Source organism: Pollicipes pollicipes, unplaced genomic scaffold (assembly GCF_011947565.3).
Source record: "Pollicipes pollicipes isolate AB1234 unplaced genomic scaffold, Ppol_2.1 Scaffold_7231;HRSCAF=8579_pilon_pilon_pilon, whole genome shotgun sequence".
In the NCBI taxonomy this organism is placed as follows: Eukaryota; Metazoa; Arthropoda; class Thecostraca; order Pollicipedomorpha; family Pollicipedidae; genus Pollicipes; species Pollicipes pollicipes.
Window position 1 is genome coordinate 12770998 of NW_023597034.1, and position 17767 is coordinate 12788764.

General features: G+C 49.0%; 2 protein-coding genes across 4 annotated transcripts; one reads left to right on the plus strand and one right to left on the minus strand.

The window, feature by feature from the left end:
• Nucleotides 1-3322: 3322 nt before the first annotated feature.
• LOC119109164 (protein aveugle) lies at nucleotides 3323-9707 on the minus strand. Of its 2 annotated transcripts, none has more exons than XM_037232740.1 (3): nucleotides 9598-9707; nucleotides 6186-6305; nucleotides 3323-5183 (listed from the first exon to the last, which is right to left on the minus strand). In XM_037232740.1, exons 2-3 carry the CDS (start codon nucleotides 6303-6305, stop codon nucleotides 5001-5003), a joined length of 303 nt encoding a protein of 100 aa, XP_037088635.1. In that variant the 5' UTR covers nucleotides 9598-9707; the 3' UTR covers nucleotides 3323-5000. The 2 variants fall into 2 exon arrangements, with proteins under 2 accessions (XP_037088635.1, XP_037088636.1); XM_037232741.1 differs by lacking the exon at nucleotides 9598-9707 and adding an exon at nucleotides 9421-9518.
• A 306-nt stretch (nucleotides 9708-10013) lies between these two features.
• On the plus strand, nucleotides 10014-17398 carry LOC119110222 (nucleoside diphosphate kinase homolog 5). 2 transcript variants are annotated; one of them, XM_037233960.1, is made up of 6 exons: nucleotides 10014-10123; nucleotides 11684-11823; nucleotides 12231-12330; nucleotides 12629-12740; nucleotides 15164-15258; nucleotides 16812-17398. In XM_037233960.1, the coding sequence occupies exons 2-6, from the start codon at nucleotides 11728-11730 to the stop codon at nucleotides 16994-16996; spliced, it is 588 nt and encodes a 195-aa protein (XP_037089855.1). In that variant the 5' UTR covers nucleotides 10014-10123; nucleotides 11684-11727; the 3' UTR covers nucleotides 16997-17398. The 2 variants fall into 2 exon arrangements, with proteins under 2 accessions (XP_037089855.1, XP_037089856.1); XM_037233961.1 differs by having other exon boundaries at nucleotides 10032-10095.
• Nucleotides 17399-17767: the final 369 nt, after the last annotated feature.

The window sequence follows — 17767 nt, forward strand, 5'->3', positions numbered from 1 at the left end:
TTAAGGGTGCGGTGGAACGGCTTCCCTTGTGAGAGCGAGTCCCTGGTGCGCCCCCGACAGCCGGCTTATCGCCTTCGTCCTCTCCCGCTCAGCCAGGAGCGCCCCTTGGCCTCGTAGGCGCGCCTGTCAGCCTCTTGACGCTTCTTCGTCTCTGCCTCACGCCCACAGGCACTGGCGGCGTCGGTGTCTGCGACGAGGAGACCGGTGGAGTCTCAGACGAAGGAACGCCCGACAGCGCGCGAGGACTGCAGCTGCGTCGAACCGTCGTCAACCCGTCGCCCGATGACTATCTAGCTGGTGCCGGGGAGGCCGACAGAGCGGTGTCCATTGATCGCTCGGCCGGTGGGGAGCCAGCGTGGAGCGCCGGCTGGGAGTCCAGCGTTTGGACCGCTGAAACAACTGACAGGTCAAACGGCTTCAAAAGTACCACGTACTGAATTGCCGTCATTTGCTCGGTCACGTTAGTATTTGCAACGAGATTTTCACTAATGACGAATGCTGTGCTTTCGGGTGAGTTCCGTTGTGAATCCCACAAGCTGCACGAAAAGAGACGTTTTTAGAGGTTCCAATCAACATAATCCCTTTTTTCGCGTATGGTGGGCATGTGCAGCCGTACGTCGTATGTGGGGCGTAGTCTTTGCCGCAGTTGACAGATGCAAACTTTGCTCATGTGCCCGAATGACGCACATTTATCATACGTCGCGCGGTTACGACATTGGACTTTGGTGTGGCCAAATCACTGGCGCTGGTAGCACCGCATCGGGTTATGCACAAAAGGGCGGACCTTCACGCAAGCGTATCTCATACGTAGCTCGACCGGCAAATTAATACAACTGAACGTGAGAACGAGGTTGCTGGCGGGCAACAGGTCTCATCCTCTTCTGACAAGAATCGCACGAGCGACAGGCACGCCAAACTCCGACATTTCCTCGACTATCTCGCTCTTGTTGACGTCACGAAGATCACAACAGCTGATCACGCCCTTGGATGCATTTTTGGTGTTGTGTGGTGTTATATTGTCACGGTCTCGGTCTCTCACGGTCTCGGTCTCTCGGCCGGCCTGATATTGTCACGGTCTCGGTCTCTCGGTCGGTCTGATATTGTCACGGTCTCGGTCTCTCACGGTCTCGGTTTCTCGGTCGGTCTGATATTGTCACGGTCTCGGTCTCTCACGGTCTCGGTCTCTCGGTCGGTCTGATATTGTCACGGTCTCGGTCTCTCGGTCGGTCTGATATTGTCACGGTCTCGGTCTCTCACGGTCTCGGTCTCTCGGTCGGTCTGATATTGTCACGGTCTCGGTCTCTCACGGTCTCGGTCTCTCGGTCGGTCTGATATTGTCACGGTCTCGGTCTCTCGGTCGGTCTGATATTGTCACGGTCTCGGTCTCTCACGGTCTCGGTCTGATATTGTCACGGTCTTTTCATGCTTGCCAGTTCCATCCCGAACATTACACGCAAATTCCTTTGCTGTCATAGCCCGGCTCGTCGACAGTCCCCTAGCGAGCTCAACCTATATTTTTCCATCCCGGAGTTTGTCGTATCGGATAATTTTCCAAAACCTGACGCAGCCGCTTCTTCTCTGAAACGGTGACAGGGAAGCCAGCGTAATACCATCACTTCCGAAGATGAGGATCCGTGGACCGAGGAGAGCAGTCTTCGTTGCACCTTAGGGTTATCGAGGTCCGCCTCTCTTTCGGGGATGGGTGTATTTAGAGTGGAAAGATGTCATGCAAGTTTTATTTCAGCACTGGAGCTCCCCATCCACCGCAGAGCCCAATTCGAGGGCAACCCAACACTCCCCCGGGTGGTGGTCACCACCAGGGCTACCCCGGTGCTATACGGGGCGGACGACGCCTCCCTTTGGGCAAAGTGCAACCGGGGAGACCTCTACTCGTTCGGAGCGTGGTTCAGCACCGCCGCCCCTTCACTCTTTAAGTATCCGCGCACAGCCGGGCGCCCGAGCGGAAACCGGTGACGAACACCCACCGCGCCGCGCTGGAGGCGGGCCGCCGGACCCACATGGAGCCCGAAGGGACACACGCGCCCTGAATATCCTGGCCAGCGTGGAGTGTCGGAACGTGCTGTGACTGACCCGCACGACAATCCCCTAAGCCAACAGGATATGATCAACCCGGGAACGCAGGCGAGGGGGCACGGGGACCCCGATAAAACGGGGATGAGGAGAGGCGAGAGGGATGGATGTCGGAAGAGGAGGGGGTGATGGGAAGGGAACAAGCACGACAGGGAACAGCTTACGTACAGGCAGCTTTGTTATGCCCTGATATGAATAGCTTGCGCTGTCCACTCGTTACCAAAGCTGAAACCCGAGGTGCTCTACTCCCCTACACCACCGAAGCCGATGCCCTGCCCTTGCACCTTGCCGATCTCGACCAGACGCTACAGTGGGGCGGGAAGATAGTTGAAGATTACCTCGCAGAATTCATGCACGTCCTCTTGCAGAACAGCGTTGATTTCATCGTGCTTCTTCAGTAGATGACGTGAGGAAGTCGGGCAGCAGCTGCCGCTTCCCTGGCACCGCTGTGGCGTTGTACCGTAACAAGTGCAGGAGCATGTTCTGGCATTTGATCGATGCGTCCACGATGTTCTTCACGTTGATCAGCGAGATTAGAGGTTGTGGACCTTGAAATAATAAATCCGTTGAAAAATGGACCAACTTTCATGACAATGAACAAAAGAAAAGCAGTTCACCGAGAGACATGTGTCTTCTTTATATATTTTCGTTAAACGTTTCAGATACGTCGTCTATCCATTCTGAAAAGCAACATCCGCTGTTCAGTTCATGTTGGCAACTGACGCACTTAAGATCAGAACATAAAACACGAGTGCACAAACAGCAACGGACTTCTCATTGGATAACACTTGCGGCCGTTTCAGCCTGGCAAAATCAGAACTCCATAGCCACGAAAAAAGTATCATTCGTATCACACTGTGATATGCATATTCGACGTAGCAAATTACAATACGGGATGCCACTGGCGAAATCTCCGCGCCGTTCTCTGTGTCCGGTTCCTCGTCTGCATGATTTTTTTTCCCCGTTGATCCAAGGAGGTAGTTCAAGTCTGATTCTGTTGTATGTCGAGTAGTGGTGTATGGCCATCACTGAACTAAATAATGCTTCCAGCACATTAAGCTCTCCTGTGTCGCATGCAGATGCAATAACTTGTGTTTTACGTGAGCATTTGGCGCATGACACGAGTAATGTGGTGAAAAACCTTCACGCCATGTGTCTGACGCGCCCAATCCATGCCATCTGCATGACCACGCATTTTGAGCGACCACTGAGTTGTCCTGATACGACGAAGTCGAGACGAGGAGTATTCACATGTATTTTCCCGTGGTGCACCATGGAGATAGTTTACACAGTGATCAAGGTAAAAAATTTGATTAGGAACGTTGTAGTCATGCAGGCTACATATTACACAGATGGAACAGCCGTTGATGCAGATAGGCACATGTAACGTGGCGAGTTCAGGTACATACACATAGACGAGCGTTGTTTGTTTCAACCTCTAACGCAATTCAGTTAATTTCTTAATTTCTGTATCCATAATGAACACAACGAATAACGTATAAGTTGATCACAACAGTTCATGAAGAAATGGAAAGGTCCCGCGGGCGTGATATCTTCGGGGCTTGCCAGCACCATCCACGACGACATAGGTATTCAGATCAACGTGCGTATCAAGATTGGGAAAAACAGTCACTCCGTCAACGCCCAATGAAGTGACGGAGCCCTTAGACTGCGAAACGGTGCAAGCTGGTGGGTACCAGAGTTCCTGCACAAACTCTACACCACCATTGCATCAGGAACGGCACTTGAAATCCTGAAAGGGAACGGCTGCACCGGCAAGCATTGTATCTCAGATGTGGGAACCAGGCAAAGCCGTCCCAAAGAGGCCAATTTTGATCATCGCCGGCAATGGCCGGTTTCGCGTAACAAAAATTGCAAGCTGTGCTTAGAATTCGTCATGATGCAAAGTTATTTGACCAACTGCACGGGACATAGACAAGCATGAATGCAGTTGCACATGGCAACACCGCAAAATGCGTAGCTCTCAACACAACTAAACGGGGTAACAATTGCGGTGCTGTTATATATACAGCTGTGAAGCTTGGACACGACCGAGAGCATGGAGGCAATAATACACCTCTATCTTTGCCAAACTGTCACGACTGAAATAACATTACAACGTACCCGTCTCTCTCCCTAGAGTTTACGTGTTCGGAGCAGTGCTTTCTGAGTGATGAAGGTGCTCAAAGCAAACTCTTGGCAAGAACAAACTATAAAAAGCAAATAATTCAGGGGAAAGGTGCCGCAGTTTCCGCGCATTTCAACCCAAAACACTTTTCGGTGCGCCTTGTCCCTATACATGTAAGAGCCTGACTAGAATTGAGAGATGCAGTGGGCTACGGATCGCTCCAACTGACGGCACCATGCACGATATTTGATTTGAATAAGAGATCGATGCTTCAAAGACCATGTTTTTTCGTAAAAAGTTCATGTAAAAACCATGCACACAGCTTTCCATGCGAAACATATTGACAATAATTATCCACCTAGCATCTAAATCAGACACGTTTTTCGTCCATCATTACCCACCCAGCATCCAACTAGTCACATTCTCCGGCCACCTTCCCCAGAGTTGACGTCAAGTCAACACTCACCACTTCCGACGGCCGGATCCCTTCTGATCGCATACATGATTGGCCACTTGCGTACTATCACTCACTTGACGCTACTTAACTGAACCACTGTCTTGCGTCACACTGCAGCCTGGCTGACCGGAACACCGTCCCGCTGCAGCCTGGATGACCGGAACACCGTCCTGCTGCAGCCTGGATGACCTGAACACCGTTACGTTGTAGCCTGGATGACGGGAACACCGCCCTGCTGCAGCCTGGCTGACCGGAACACCACACCTCCATGGCATCAGCCGACCTGGTGACGTGACCAGCCTGTCCGCGCTTCCCCGACAGCCGCTACACGAGCACGGCGTCGCCCTTGACGTTGGTGTAAACGTTGCGGATCTCGAGCAGGTCCGATTTGAGACGTAGTTTAGCGATCTCCCGGTAGATGTCCTCGCGGTGCCGCGGGTCACCGATGCCCATGTTCTGCAGCTGGGGGCGAGTTAGGCGCACCAGCGCCACGCCCGTGATGTCGTGCTGCCGAGGGCCCGGGCTGGTCAGGCACCACACAAGGCTACCAGCGGCCGGCCCGGAGCAGCGGTGAGCGGAAGCGACGGCCGTCTGGTCTACTCAGACTCGAGTTCATCTAGCGCGCGCAGCCCGCTGCATAGCCAAGATATTAATGAGAGAGAAATACAAAAGGAGATACTTTTGGGACATGACGATATCACAAAAGTGCCTCCGCTGCATTGACGGTCGATTCTGGGAAAATTTGGGTGAGATGGGGGTATCGAGGTCGTTCCCTTTGGTGAATGCCTGCGGTCAAACTCTGATGTGGGAGGTGCACCATGATGCATAACACTGGGCGAAATGGATGAAAGGGCAATATGCGTAGGAGGTAAAGAACTTCATGGGTCCAGTTTTGAAAAAAAACAAATGCTTGAATCACCTACTGGTAAAAATGCTATGGTAACTGACATAAAAGCAAAGAGACATAGCACCTATGAACGCACAACTTTCTGCCTTATCACAACAGGATCATTAAACGACGATCGAGCTGCAGAACTAAAATGAGGAATAAATGGGGATGAGTGACTCCACTGGGGTACCAAATGTTCAGGGGTGTAATTTCCATTTCAATTCGGGTAGAGGATTGCAGTCCCGTCCATTCCATGTCATATCCATCCCGTCCATACCCTCTCACACACACAAGGCTACAGTTCTCACCCTCCCAACTTTGAAAAAGAAGTTGGCCAAAATCGAGGCGAACCTCGTTTTTTGGCCATTTTGTAAATGGCTTTCATCATATGCCACTGTTCAACCCCCTTCCCGACTTATTTAGCAATATACACCCTTGCAAACGCCTGAGGTATACTTTTCCCACCCACTTACCATGACCCCATACTGACAACACAACTACTGATACACCACAAAAACAAGTGAAAAGTCTCTATTTTTTTTGACAAGAATGCTGTGTCACCAAGTTTCCTAAGCTCCACAACTGTAAGCAGGCATTGGAGGCAGATAGCACATACTTACCTGTACAAAGTGTTCTGAGTAGCTGGTGTGGTACTCGCTCAGGTGGCGGCGGAACCACTTCTGCACGTCCGCCACGGACCAAAGGTAGACAGGCCGTGGCGGCGCCGAGGCACGAGTCATCTGAAATGAACGCCACGGATCAGAGGTAGACAGGCCGTGGCGGCGCCGAGGCGCGAGTCATCTGAAATGAACGCCACGGACCAGAAGTGGACAGGCCGTGGCGGCGCCGAGGCACGAGTCATCTGAAATGAACGCTACGGATCAGAGGTAGACAGGTCGTGGCGGCGCCGAGGCGCGAGTCATCTGAAATGAACGCCACAGACCAGAGGTAGACAGGCCGTGGGGGTGTCGAGGCTTGAGTCATCTGAAATGAACGCCACAGACCAGAGGTAGACAGGCCGTGGCGGCCCAGAGCCGCGAGTCATCTGAAATGAACGCGACTAATCAACCTGATAATATGTGTCCATGATTGGGGGGCTATCCTGATCTTCAATCCAAGTGCGAGGCAAATTATTCAATTCTGAAAGTCAATCTGATGCAGGCAATGCTAGTATGAAATGCTGTTCAATAGGCCCACATAAAACACTACTTTTGTTTAAGCAATGACTATCAATGAGAGTATTCCACTTGTCTATATGAGTACTTGCACACTACATATCCATCATAGTATTTGTTGTTGACCGACTTCCTCTGCCACTTCTTTTGTCATATTAACTCTAACCTTAACTCCACTAAGCATCCAAGGGTATCAATTCCATCATGACTCAGCACAAATTTAATTTATTCTAACATTGCCTCTAACATCTTTCACAGCTAAGCATGAGTTTGTTCCATAACCATACCATACCATAACCATAGGGGTATGCCATGCTTTTAACTCTAAATTGCATTGGTTCCTAAATTCGAAACTTAATGATAACTCAGCACAATCAAATGATACAAAACTGCCTATCATTTCAACATATCTTTATAAGAGTTGATGAATCAAGTAATACATTTACTCAGCCCCAATAATAAACTTTTTGTATGAACCTGTTCAGGTTCCATGCTCATGATGCATGCCTATCATGCATCATCATGCAATGTTGACTCTAGACCCAATACCATTGCATCATGACTGGAAATCCTTCTTCATATGTCTTCCTGATATACCCAAACCTCATGCTCCATAACCCAAGTACATTATGCTACTGCATGAAGAAATGTTTACATAATGAAAGAAAATGTAAGAGCATAACCTCCCTACTCAAAGGTGATGGATTAATTACAAAAGGCTCATTCTGCCATGACTATGCAGTTCTATCACAATGCTATTTCATATCAATATATATAAAATGATGAGACCACCTTAACCCTGTGCTGTGTATCCACAGCAGAATTATTTCACAAAACCATAAATAAATGCAATCTAATAAGCATTTAGTGAAAATGTCTGTAACACAGGCAGTGGTGCATGAATCCTATATTTTTTTGGTATTAATATGATTTAAGTCATATCTTAGGTTGCCAATTGGTGCCTTCATGGTTGGTATCTTGCTCCCAGGGATGCTATCATTATTTTAAATAGTGGCTAAACTAAGACACTTGTCATCTATCCTTCCATAGGATTTTAATTACACTGAGAAGAGGAAAAAAGAATCAGCTTACCTTTGACTTTGAACAAAGTACATTACTACCAATTTGTATCCAGCCTGAGTCACCCAGACTGTGTATGGCCCTGGAGTTACTTTTGAATTTTACAAGCAAAAAGTGTGGCAAATCAAACAAATGAGAGTGGTTTAAGCATTGCATAATATGCAAACAGCCCAAACATTTATGATGCCTCACCACCCATTAGCCCAGCCAAAGCATGGGCAGTTACTATTGCTCTATTGGCTGGACATCAATGTTCATCTGATGTCATGCTTGACATGCACCATTCAATCACATGTGCATTAACCTAGTGGACTGGAGACATTTTTGATGTTGGACATGTTTATGAACTAGCGAGTGAAAGCAGCTCAGTTGCATTTTATGGAAATGTATCTAACAAATGCTGACGCACTACAATCATCCCCAGCAATCAAAAGTGGGCATCCAGCCTAAACATAGGGTCTAAAACTTGGCTGTTTCTTGGTGCATTAAGCCCCAAGACACTTTGTTCCCACAATGCGCACTTCAAAGAATGCAAAAATTGTTCTCTGTGCACAACAATAGCTAAATGCAAGCTGTTCATGACACTTCTGACAGCATCCAGCGCCACACTCAAAACTAAACCAGGGATACCGCCTGCCAGTTACAGCCACATCTCTCTGCCATATCGCACACAATCTTTCCTTGCAGTGCTCTCAGTGCCCTGGTCAACTGCTGCTCACCAGCACACATATAACCCACCTACCATCCAACAACACCAAAACGCTCAGACACAGGCATGGGGCCCAAGCCCCCACTCAAAACAACAGCACCTCTTCAGGGGCCTGGTAGAAGCACAGAGAACATCCTGTCTGCATATTGACTCAGCATTTCTGGATTGCACTTGGAAATCATTGTAATGCAATACAAATTTATATGAAAGTGTATGATGCCATACTAAGATGTACCTCTAAATATATAGTTAATTAATCATATCTTGATGGAAAAACTTGCTGCAATTCTTCTTAAACAGTACTCTTATTAAAGCTGCATTTGAAACTATCAAAAATGGATATTGTATAGAAGGTATAATGATGATGTCAAACACCATCCCAAGCATGTACTTGGGCACACAAAAAACCATGGCTCTGCAAGTCTCTCTTGAGGGAAGAATTTAGCATGGAAGAGAAGGCATATTCTCCAAGAAATCTGAGCTGAATACATGATGAAAATGCATAAGAGAGGCAATAAACAAGAGCATGAATTTTTTTTACTGATCTTCAGAGCATCACCACAGAATCTGAACCTGAGTTTAAAGCCAAAGCAGGGTTTCTTGCACCCTGTGGGACAGCTCTCTCATCCTTAATTGGGACTGACACCTTTACAATGACATTATCAATATCAGCAACTTTCAACCAGCCACACAGCTTAAAAAATAAATACATGTGAGCATAGACTTAGGAATAAAGCACTTACTTAGGAAGCTAAAAAATCTAAAAATCACAAGCAGCCCATCTCTAGGTGCCTTTGGCAATCACCAAGCCATGCTTGAGCATGGTGTTTACTATCATCTCCAGCCACGGAATGTCCTTCAGTGTAAGCTGTGAGTGCATTGAAAATTCACCTGAGCTGTTTTGTTCTCACTGCAAGCCGTGGTTTTACTATTTTTGTTCTCTCCCCCAACAGCCAAAACCAAATCTCAGATACTGCCTAAACACGTTTTGATAACGATGACGCATTGCCAGCATCGCCACCGTCCAAAACAAAAGGAAATCAACAGACAAAACGAATCCCAACCAACCTTGAATCTTGCCTTCTGCTATACACAACTGAAGACCCTAAAGTAATATATCACAAGGCCCTACATTCATACGCATGATACAAAAATTCAATGCGCACCCGATCTGCGCAAATAAGTCGAATCAAGGAACACTTGTTGCTTCCATATCTAGTTACCATATCCCAATAATGATTCGACACATAAAAACACAAGCTACAAAAATGTTACAGAACAAGGGAACTATAGAATTTGGCCATACCATTCACTTCATTACGCACTAAAGTAGAATTATTTTGAGGTCGATTTATTCAATTTATATTTTAAAACGTTATACGGCAAATACCTAACCGGCAACAGCATACCAGTCCAAGCTTTTCACGTGCTGTTCGCAACGTATCCATGACAACCAGAATGCACACTGGCCTAGCATCGTTCATGGCGCCGATGGCAGTCGCGCGGCTGCGTGTTGGTATTAGCGGTGGGCGTGTTCTTGCCCGGGAGGGATATCGAGGACAGGTGGTAGGTGTGGTGCTTGTGGCCGACTAGTGTGAGTATGTTCTCGTAGTAATTTACTCCCCACTCATCAGCAATTCAGTTGCAGTGCCCAGCCCCCGAACTTTGAGAAATGTGGAACAAATGTGGGGAGTAGGGATAAACCCTTTTTCGGAATGGCGGGGCTGGTTAGTCCTTGTTCCTCGCCCAGTCTCTTTGGAAGGAATTAATGGCTAGCGCTGGTGTCCCCTGCAACGTAAATCTGAAACTTCCATTTAGACTTTGAAGACGCGGGGGTCAGCTGGGCCGTGTTCATTCGCGCCCTTGAAGAGTGGCCGCTGCCGGTGAGGGACTAACGTCGACGAAGCCTGTTGATAGCTCCGTGCTCCGAGGCTATGGCTCCGATTGACACGAAGCCTTCACCATTCAATGCCGCTTGGTCGATAGCCTATCCTTTCCAGAACATGGTAACTTTGGGCCAGGTCAAAGGTCACAAAAACAGAAAAGAGGGTTGCAGACAACCCCGTGCTCTGAGCCTATGGCACCAATCACCATGAACCCTTTACTGATTGATGCACCATAGCCCGTATCCTGTCCCATCCAGCTCGTGATGACCTTGGGTCAGGTCAAAGACCATCAAAAAACAATCGAAACCACAAAAACTGGGTGCAGACAACAGCTCCATGCTCCGAACCTGTAGCACTCATTACCATGAAACCTTCAACAATCTATTTGCCATGGACGCTGTTGACAAAAGTGCAACTCATCCTTTCCTTAAAATGGGAAGTCATTCCTCCGCATCAAAACATCATTTTATAAATTCATTTTCCAACCGAGACGAAAGTGAAAGTGGCCGAAGTGGGGGAGCAACCAGGCTTTGGGGTAGGTTTGGTCAACCTCATCGGCTCAGTTCCCACCCCCAACCGATTTTAGAGAGCGACGCCCCTAAGCGCAGGTATGATGAACCATGTACTGGCGGATCCCTGTTGCCCAGCAGTAGTCAGGGTGCAGGCCACAGCGGGTCCCGGGTTAGCGGTGTGCAGGCTGCGGTCACTGCGTCAGGTGCCGGTAGTGTAGTGGTTAACGCGTCTGCGTTGACCACTGCGCGTCTGGGAAACCAGAGGCATGGGATTCGATTTCCTACGGTCCCCGCCCTTCCTGCCAGGGTGAGAGGTGGGCGACGCCATATAGTCTCAGCAGCTGAGTGCATCGTTAAGTCCCAATGACATGACATGACATGCCTGCGTTCGGCCTGCGCGGCCGGCGCTACGGCCCTGTGCGCTCTGTGCGTGTGTGATCAGTCGGAAGCCATTTTGAAGTCCTGACATCGAGGTAGCCATTTTGCCGCATTTGGTTGAACCTAGATGTGCTGAATTTGCCTTGCCACATGCCAATACAAGTGGCACGTTTTGACAGGCTTCACGAGTCGGCTAGATTTCCGAAGGCCCTGAGTAGTGCCGGATTCGAAATCATTGCTGAGCTCCCATTTTGAAACGAGGCGCCTGAGTCCGGCGGTAGCGATGGGCACCGACGTCGTTCACCTTTTGACGCTTGCTCGCTGGCGTGGCCGGCAACTATTCTCTTGACATTCTGCGACCAAGCTGTCATACCGCAGGTGGCCGTTATTGGTCGGCAGCTGGCAACAAGGCTGAGACGAACATGGAGAAGACACTTGCAATGATAAAACCAAATGCCATGGGGCACGCAGAGGAAATTGAGAAGATCATTCTGAAGGAGGGATTTACCATCATTCAGGTTTGTGTCCCTACGTGATTTACCAATCGACTGTTGTTCATGCTCAGTGGTAAGTTTGTTCGTAAGCAGTATTATATCTGGGTATTTATGGTGCCCAAAGTTATCTGCGCCGGATTGCATGCTCAGAAACAGGAAGCGGGACGCTTATCTGTCACACGATGAGTGCGACTCGTACAGGAGGTCCGGCCGTCACTCCCTTGTCAAGCACTCTTATATTTGTCCGTATAATGAGATTCACTTTGTTGAGGAGGCATGCTCAAAGGAAATTGCGAACCGGTCATCATTTGTCACATGGTGGTCCCAGATATTGCCGGTGTCTATTGCGGCATTCTTACCTGTATTCGCTGCAGTTGTCTGTGATCTGCGCCACGACACGGTAGATGGCGTCTCACTAAGTGTCATCACAGCGTCGTCGCATCCAGCTGTCGAAAGAACAGGCCATGGAGTTCTACTCGGAGCATCGTGACAAACCATTCTTCAGCAACCTGATCAATTTTATGACCTCAGGTACCGAGAGCAGGACATGCTGTGCTGTCTTTACACAGAAGGAAGTGTGAAGTACAAATTAAACTGGCACTCATCACATGATATGGCACGAGACAATGCCGAGTGATTGCTTGCGATTTACGTGCAGTGTTCAGGTAATCGTCTGAGGCTGAGGGTAGGTGACTGTCACACAACTGTTAAAGAAGGTGTCTACTATTTTAGTGATGCGTATTGCTGTATGGCCCCGTTGCTTCCCACTTCTGGCAGCCTTCTGACGTGCGTCGTTGGCGTTCCGTGTCCTGTGTACCCTGTGCGGCAGGTCCGGTGCAGGCGATGGTGCTCGGCAAGGAGCACGCCATCCGGGCCTGGCGCCGCGTTCTTGGGCCCACCCGGGTGGCCGCCGCCATCAAACACCACCCGGACAGCGTCAGGTATTGATGGACGGAGAGACGAGGAACCGTGCGTTCCGCGAAACTTCGTTGATGTGCATCGTGTGGTGGGCAGTGGGATGAATGCACCGACGTACTAACGGACGTACATTGACCTGCCTCGCGACATGCTGACTTCTGTTAATTAGCCAATGCTTGCGGAGAAGGGGCGTGCGTCGATCCCAGACGGGGGTGCCGGGATCTAGGTGGTAGGTGCTGGGCCCCACATACTCCGCCATTCAAGATCTACTTTAAGGCTTTACCTATTGTGACATCCTCGATCTGTCTTGACGTGTATTCAATAATCTCCTGGCAGGAAGAACTCATTTTGTTTGCAGCATTCTCAAGATCCTCATTTTCGTTGACAGTTCTTATAAACTGAATTTGATGTGAAATGAGCTTGGCTGAGCCGTCTCATATCCAAAATTGGGCATCAATGTTAAGAAAGGCTGGCCGGCCGCGCTTCTTCTGACGCGCGTCCGCCCCGGCACCAGCCATCAATGGTCTCCCGCGAGATCCACCGGTGGAGAAGCACGACGGAGAAGTTAGCGTGACAGACCTACCCAAACCGGCATATTAAATCAAAGCGAAACAATAAAATTTCAATATGTGCCATACCTGACGTACTGCATTCACCTGCAGTGCCTAGAGACATGGATAGAGGCTACCATCACATCCAAAACATCATAAGGTCAGGTTCTTTCCAGGTGGTCGGAATGGGCATCTTGCCGTCCGACTTGTAGCATGTTTGTAACGCCGTGGTCTGGGCGAAGCGTCCTCATGGGCAAGAAAATCTGCTCAGATCGTCGAGGATTGGTGGTCTCTGGATCCTAGATTGGCTTATTACTTGTGTCGCGTTGCAACGGGTAGCATTGGGCAACATACGCAACATTGTGTGCAATTTTGCATTTTTAGGATAAAAAGTCCTGTGGGCGCTCTTGTACTTCGCAACAGCAATAACCATAATTCTAGGGATTATCTTGCTTGGTATATCCGTTAGCTGATTGCGCAGCGTTCTGCAAATTTTTGCAACAACTTCTGAAATCCTTCGTTGCGTGCTATTGTGCCATGCGAGAGCAATGGATATACGTTTATTGCCGTGCCCTCTTTTGTTTAACCATAAAATGATTTGCCGCACTATGCAACCATTGGGACAGATTGCCACATCTTTCTTTGGGAGCTCTTGTGCCTCGTAACAACAACGGATAGGGTCTTGGTGTTACATTGCTTCGTTTTTAAGGGAGTGTTCCACGTTTGAAAAATTGAAGCAAATACCAGGTATGATGACATGAGCTCACTTATAGATATTGGTGTATCTTAAAATGGAAAAGACTGCCCTGGACTGCTCTGCTCTGTAGACTGCTCATGTAGCTTGGAAATAAGAGGGGCTTAAGTTTTAGGACGGGCAGGGATGTCAGCTGCACCAAATGATCTTGAGGGTGGCTATCTCAGTTCAAAGTCTCATAGAAATGTGAAGCACTCCACCATGCGCGCCGCTACTGGTGCGAATAAAAGGACGTTTGTGATTAGCCCAACGGGCAAGGGCCTGCCATCGAGAAGTTGGTCGGCTGAAGTTTGAACCAGTACGTCACGTGGGTCATGTGATACTCCGTTTCCCAAAGCCAAAGTGCGCCCCTAAAAGAGCCACGGTGGTAAACGCCGTGGGAGGGAAATCAGAGCATAGCCAAGCATAGCGTTTCGTTTTGTTCGCGGGGTAATGGCTTCAGGTTTGCATATGTTTTCTAGTTAAATAGAACGTTTCAAGCTTTCGTGGCATTTATTACACCACCATGTTAACACTACTGTGCTGCAACCATTACCGAACACACACGTTGCAAAAAGCAAGGCAATGAAATGTAATATTTTCATATTGGTGAGCAGGGAGCCAAGTGAGGCTTCTCCCGCGGGGTCGCCTACTTTGAATCGAAATTCTGAGCTATTCAGGAAGATTTCGAGAAAACTGGTACTACTGACCAAATCGTAATGATGTAACCATCATTGGGAAGTACAAAAAATGTGGGATGCTCACCTTAACCATAAACCGCTTTTGCGACATTCTACAATATTTTGCAACAGTTCCTAACACTCTTCATCGTGAACTCTTGTGCCGAAGATGACGTTTCAAAGGGCCGTTTGTGCCCTTCCGCGCTGACATTTTCCCCTCAATAACTTTTTCGACAGTGTCTCCTTCTGACATAAGGCTATATTCCAAAGGCCCTCAACTGCACAGCCTGTGCGCGCAGACGCTTTGCCTGGTCTGATGACCCGTGACTTAGCGACAACCCCGTATGATGGACCAACACCACGTGTCACACTTGTGGCCTGTCGCCACAGCGTGCCAAATCCTGAGCACTGATGACGTGGCGTGACCGCGGATGCCTCCAGGTCACTAATCCTTTCCACGGAGTCCACTGTTCGCTCTGCAGGGCTAAGTTCGGCGCCAGCGACACGGAGAACGCCGCGCACGGCAGTGACTCGGCCGCCAGCGCTGAGCGAGAGATCCGCTTCTTCTTTCCTGACGGTGAGCGGCGACGAGTTGGCCGCTGCCAGCGCACAGGCGCCCCCAGACAGCCGCCAAACCTTACTTCAGAGGCGCTATATCTGTTGGTGTTCAAGTGATGGTCCAGGAGGTTACGTGAGGGTGTGTTCTCCAGCGAGAAGCATTGCCAACCACACTCCGTCGACACGCTCAACCCGTAACCGTCGGAAGCATGTTCAAGTGGTAAATCGTGCCAAATTGGATTTTTTATGTTACGTGTCTGGTGTGAACCATTTGGTACTCACACCGGATTAGCCGACCTCAAACCGAACATGGAATATACCCCTGCCGTGCGTGGGAACATGTAGACAAGGGCGAGACAGACGCATCGCACCGCGTTAAGTCACAGTTGAAATGTGTTGATTGTACCAATGTGGTATAGCCGATTGAATCTGTTAAGAAAACCCCTTCAAAGCGATCTTGACAGCATGTGCTATTGGAACGCCTATACATAGTGTTACGCATGGAAGTGGAATACTGTTTTTGATGGAGCGTAACGGAAGCGTAGTAAGTGAAGGAGGGGTGGGGATGTTTTGGACAACGTAACGTCGCGCTCAGATGTGGCTGCAAGGCATGTAACAATATTAAAAAGCAAGCACTAAAATATAAAAGCCGAGTGCTCCTGGCTTTCTTCATGACGAAGAACGTGCCCCTTATTTGTTTGCATCTCTGGCTCAATTAGCGGCTAAAATAGGTGATACTTTTCTGGGAAATTACCCTTGGCACAAGAGGTGGAGCGGGTTGCACCTATCATAACCAATGTGTAACCGCGCGGGAGAGAAGGTTGAAGACGGTAAACAATGTGCAGCGGAATTTATGAATGCCTGTGTGGTAATTATCCCAAAAGCCGGGTGGCACTAAGACGATCAGGTCTCCGTCTTTGTGGATGGGCGAACTGTCATCGTGAAGTGTTTGCTGTTGTCAAAACTGCCCTTTAAGACAGCAGTGATGACCTTACTCATCGTAGAAAAACGAGGGGAATGGAGATAAAGATGCGTTGATACTTCGGCAACATACCTTTATCCTTACTATTTTTAGTAGGAAGGGTGTATTCAATCGTCGGACATTAAAGCAACTTTAGATAAAAGGCAGGCATGACAGTGATTGACAGAGATCCGCATGTCTCAAGTATGTTGCAAACTCATGTTCGCGGACAGTTAACTGCCAGCATCTCTGTCTGTCTGTCATTTGGCCTGTCATCGAGAACGGTTTGATTGTAGTGCCGTTAGCTGTTCTGAGCAAGACGACATGGGTGCAGATATTGCAATGTTGATATTACGTTTGGCAATTTTAAGATGGTTGAAGGAATGCTTGACAGAGAGAAAATATTGACTTTCATTCTCTGAACGGAATTGTAATGTGTACTTTTTAGCCTTGTCAAAGCATGCATTGTGGGCAATTCGCTTGTGCATGAACCGTGTTGAGTGGGCCTCGCCGCCATTTCGTAAGGTTGTATATTTTTTTAGGCGGTCGTAAGCGTTTGGACCCTGTGGAGTGTCTCTGGGCCCCGGCTGACGGTGTCGCCTCTCCGGCAGTAAACTTGGAGCCGCTGCTGACGGGAGTCGAGGCGCGCGACTACATGGACGACTACGTTAGCCCCACGCTGGTGAAGGGGCTGACGCAGCTCTGCCAAACCAAGCCGGCAGACCCCATCACCTGGCTGGCCGACTGGCTGCTTGTCAACAATCCTTACAAGCCGGTCCCGGGCGACGAGAAATAGCTGGCGCTGGTGTCGGATGGTGCCGAGGCGGGAGAGGCGCTCCGATGTTGTGTGTGATTGCCAGCTTTCGGTAGTGCGGGACTGTCAAATTTGGTGTGCGTCTGTTATGTGTGCGCGTAATGTCGGTTGGTATGTTGGGAGAATGCCTATTAACTTTACTTGCCAAAACGACGCATGGAGCGCCGCGTTACGATTTTGAATTGCCCAATATGGATGATAAGGTGAGAGTTGTGCTGCAGTATCCGTGCCTCAGTGTATGTCGCATCACCTTGGGTTGTTTGTCGCACCACTATGGTACGGTGACGCGTGTTGCGTACGCCGCTTTTGCAATTTTGCCGAGTTATGATAGTATCCGCATGGCTTCATTGTTCCTGTGACGTCACTAAAAACTCCGGAATCTTGGATTGTTTTAAGCCTTGATATAGCAAACTTGATAAGCCGCTTGATATAGCAAACATCAGACCCGACCTGACTCACCACTTGCGACACTACCGTGGCCAGATGACCGGACCAGGGTTCACCCAGCCAGCTGACCCCAGGCGCAGAGTCGTGACATTTGCCCGTGACGGGACCGGTCGGCCCTACGCCGCGCTAGAGCCTCGGCATTGCCAAGGATCTGCCGGCGGTGCGTCTGGCGTTTGCCGCACCACGGCATTCTGGTAGCGTTCATAGATGTGCTTTTTCCAGTAAGCTTCCGATTCTCAATGAAACCTTGCCAACTTTAAACAAATGGTTAAATTCTTGCACAGACCGCGAGGTACAAGGTGTTGG

Excerpts from the sequence above, each read along its gene's own strand:
- LOC119109164 (XM_037232740.1), bottom strand. The coding sequence starts at position 6,305 with ATGACTCGTGCCTCGGCGCCGCCACGGCCTGTCTACCTTTGGTCCGTG. Across the intron at positions 5,184-6,185 it reads ACTCAGAACACTTTGTACAG|CACGACATCACGGGCGTGGC; the intron begins GTAAGTATGTGC and ends GGCCCTCGGCAG.
- LOC119110222 (XM_037233960.1), top strand. The coding sequence starts at position 11,728 with ATGGAGAAGACACTTGCAATGATAAAACCAAATGCCATGGGGCACGCA. Across the intron at positions 12,331-12,628 it reads GATCAATTTTATGACCTCAG|GTCCGGTGCAGGCGATGGTG; the intron begins GTACCGAGAGCA and ends CCTGTGCGGCAG. Across the intron at positions 15,259-16,811 it reads CCGCTTCTTCTTTCCTGACG|TAAACTTGGAGCCGCTGCTG; the intron begins GTGAGCGGCGAC and ends CCTCTCCGGCAG.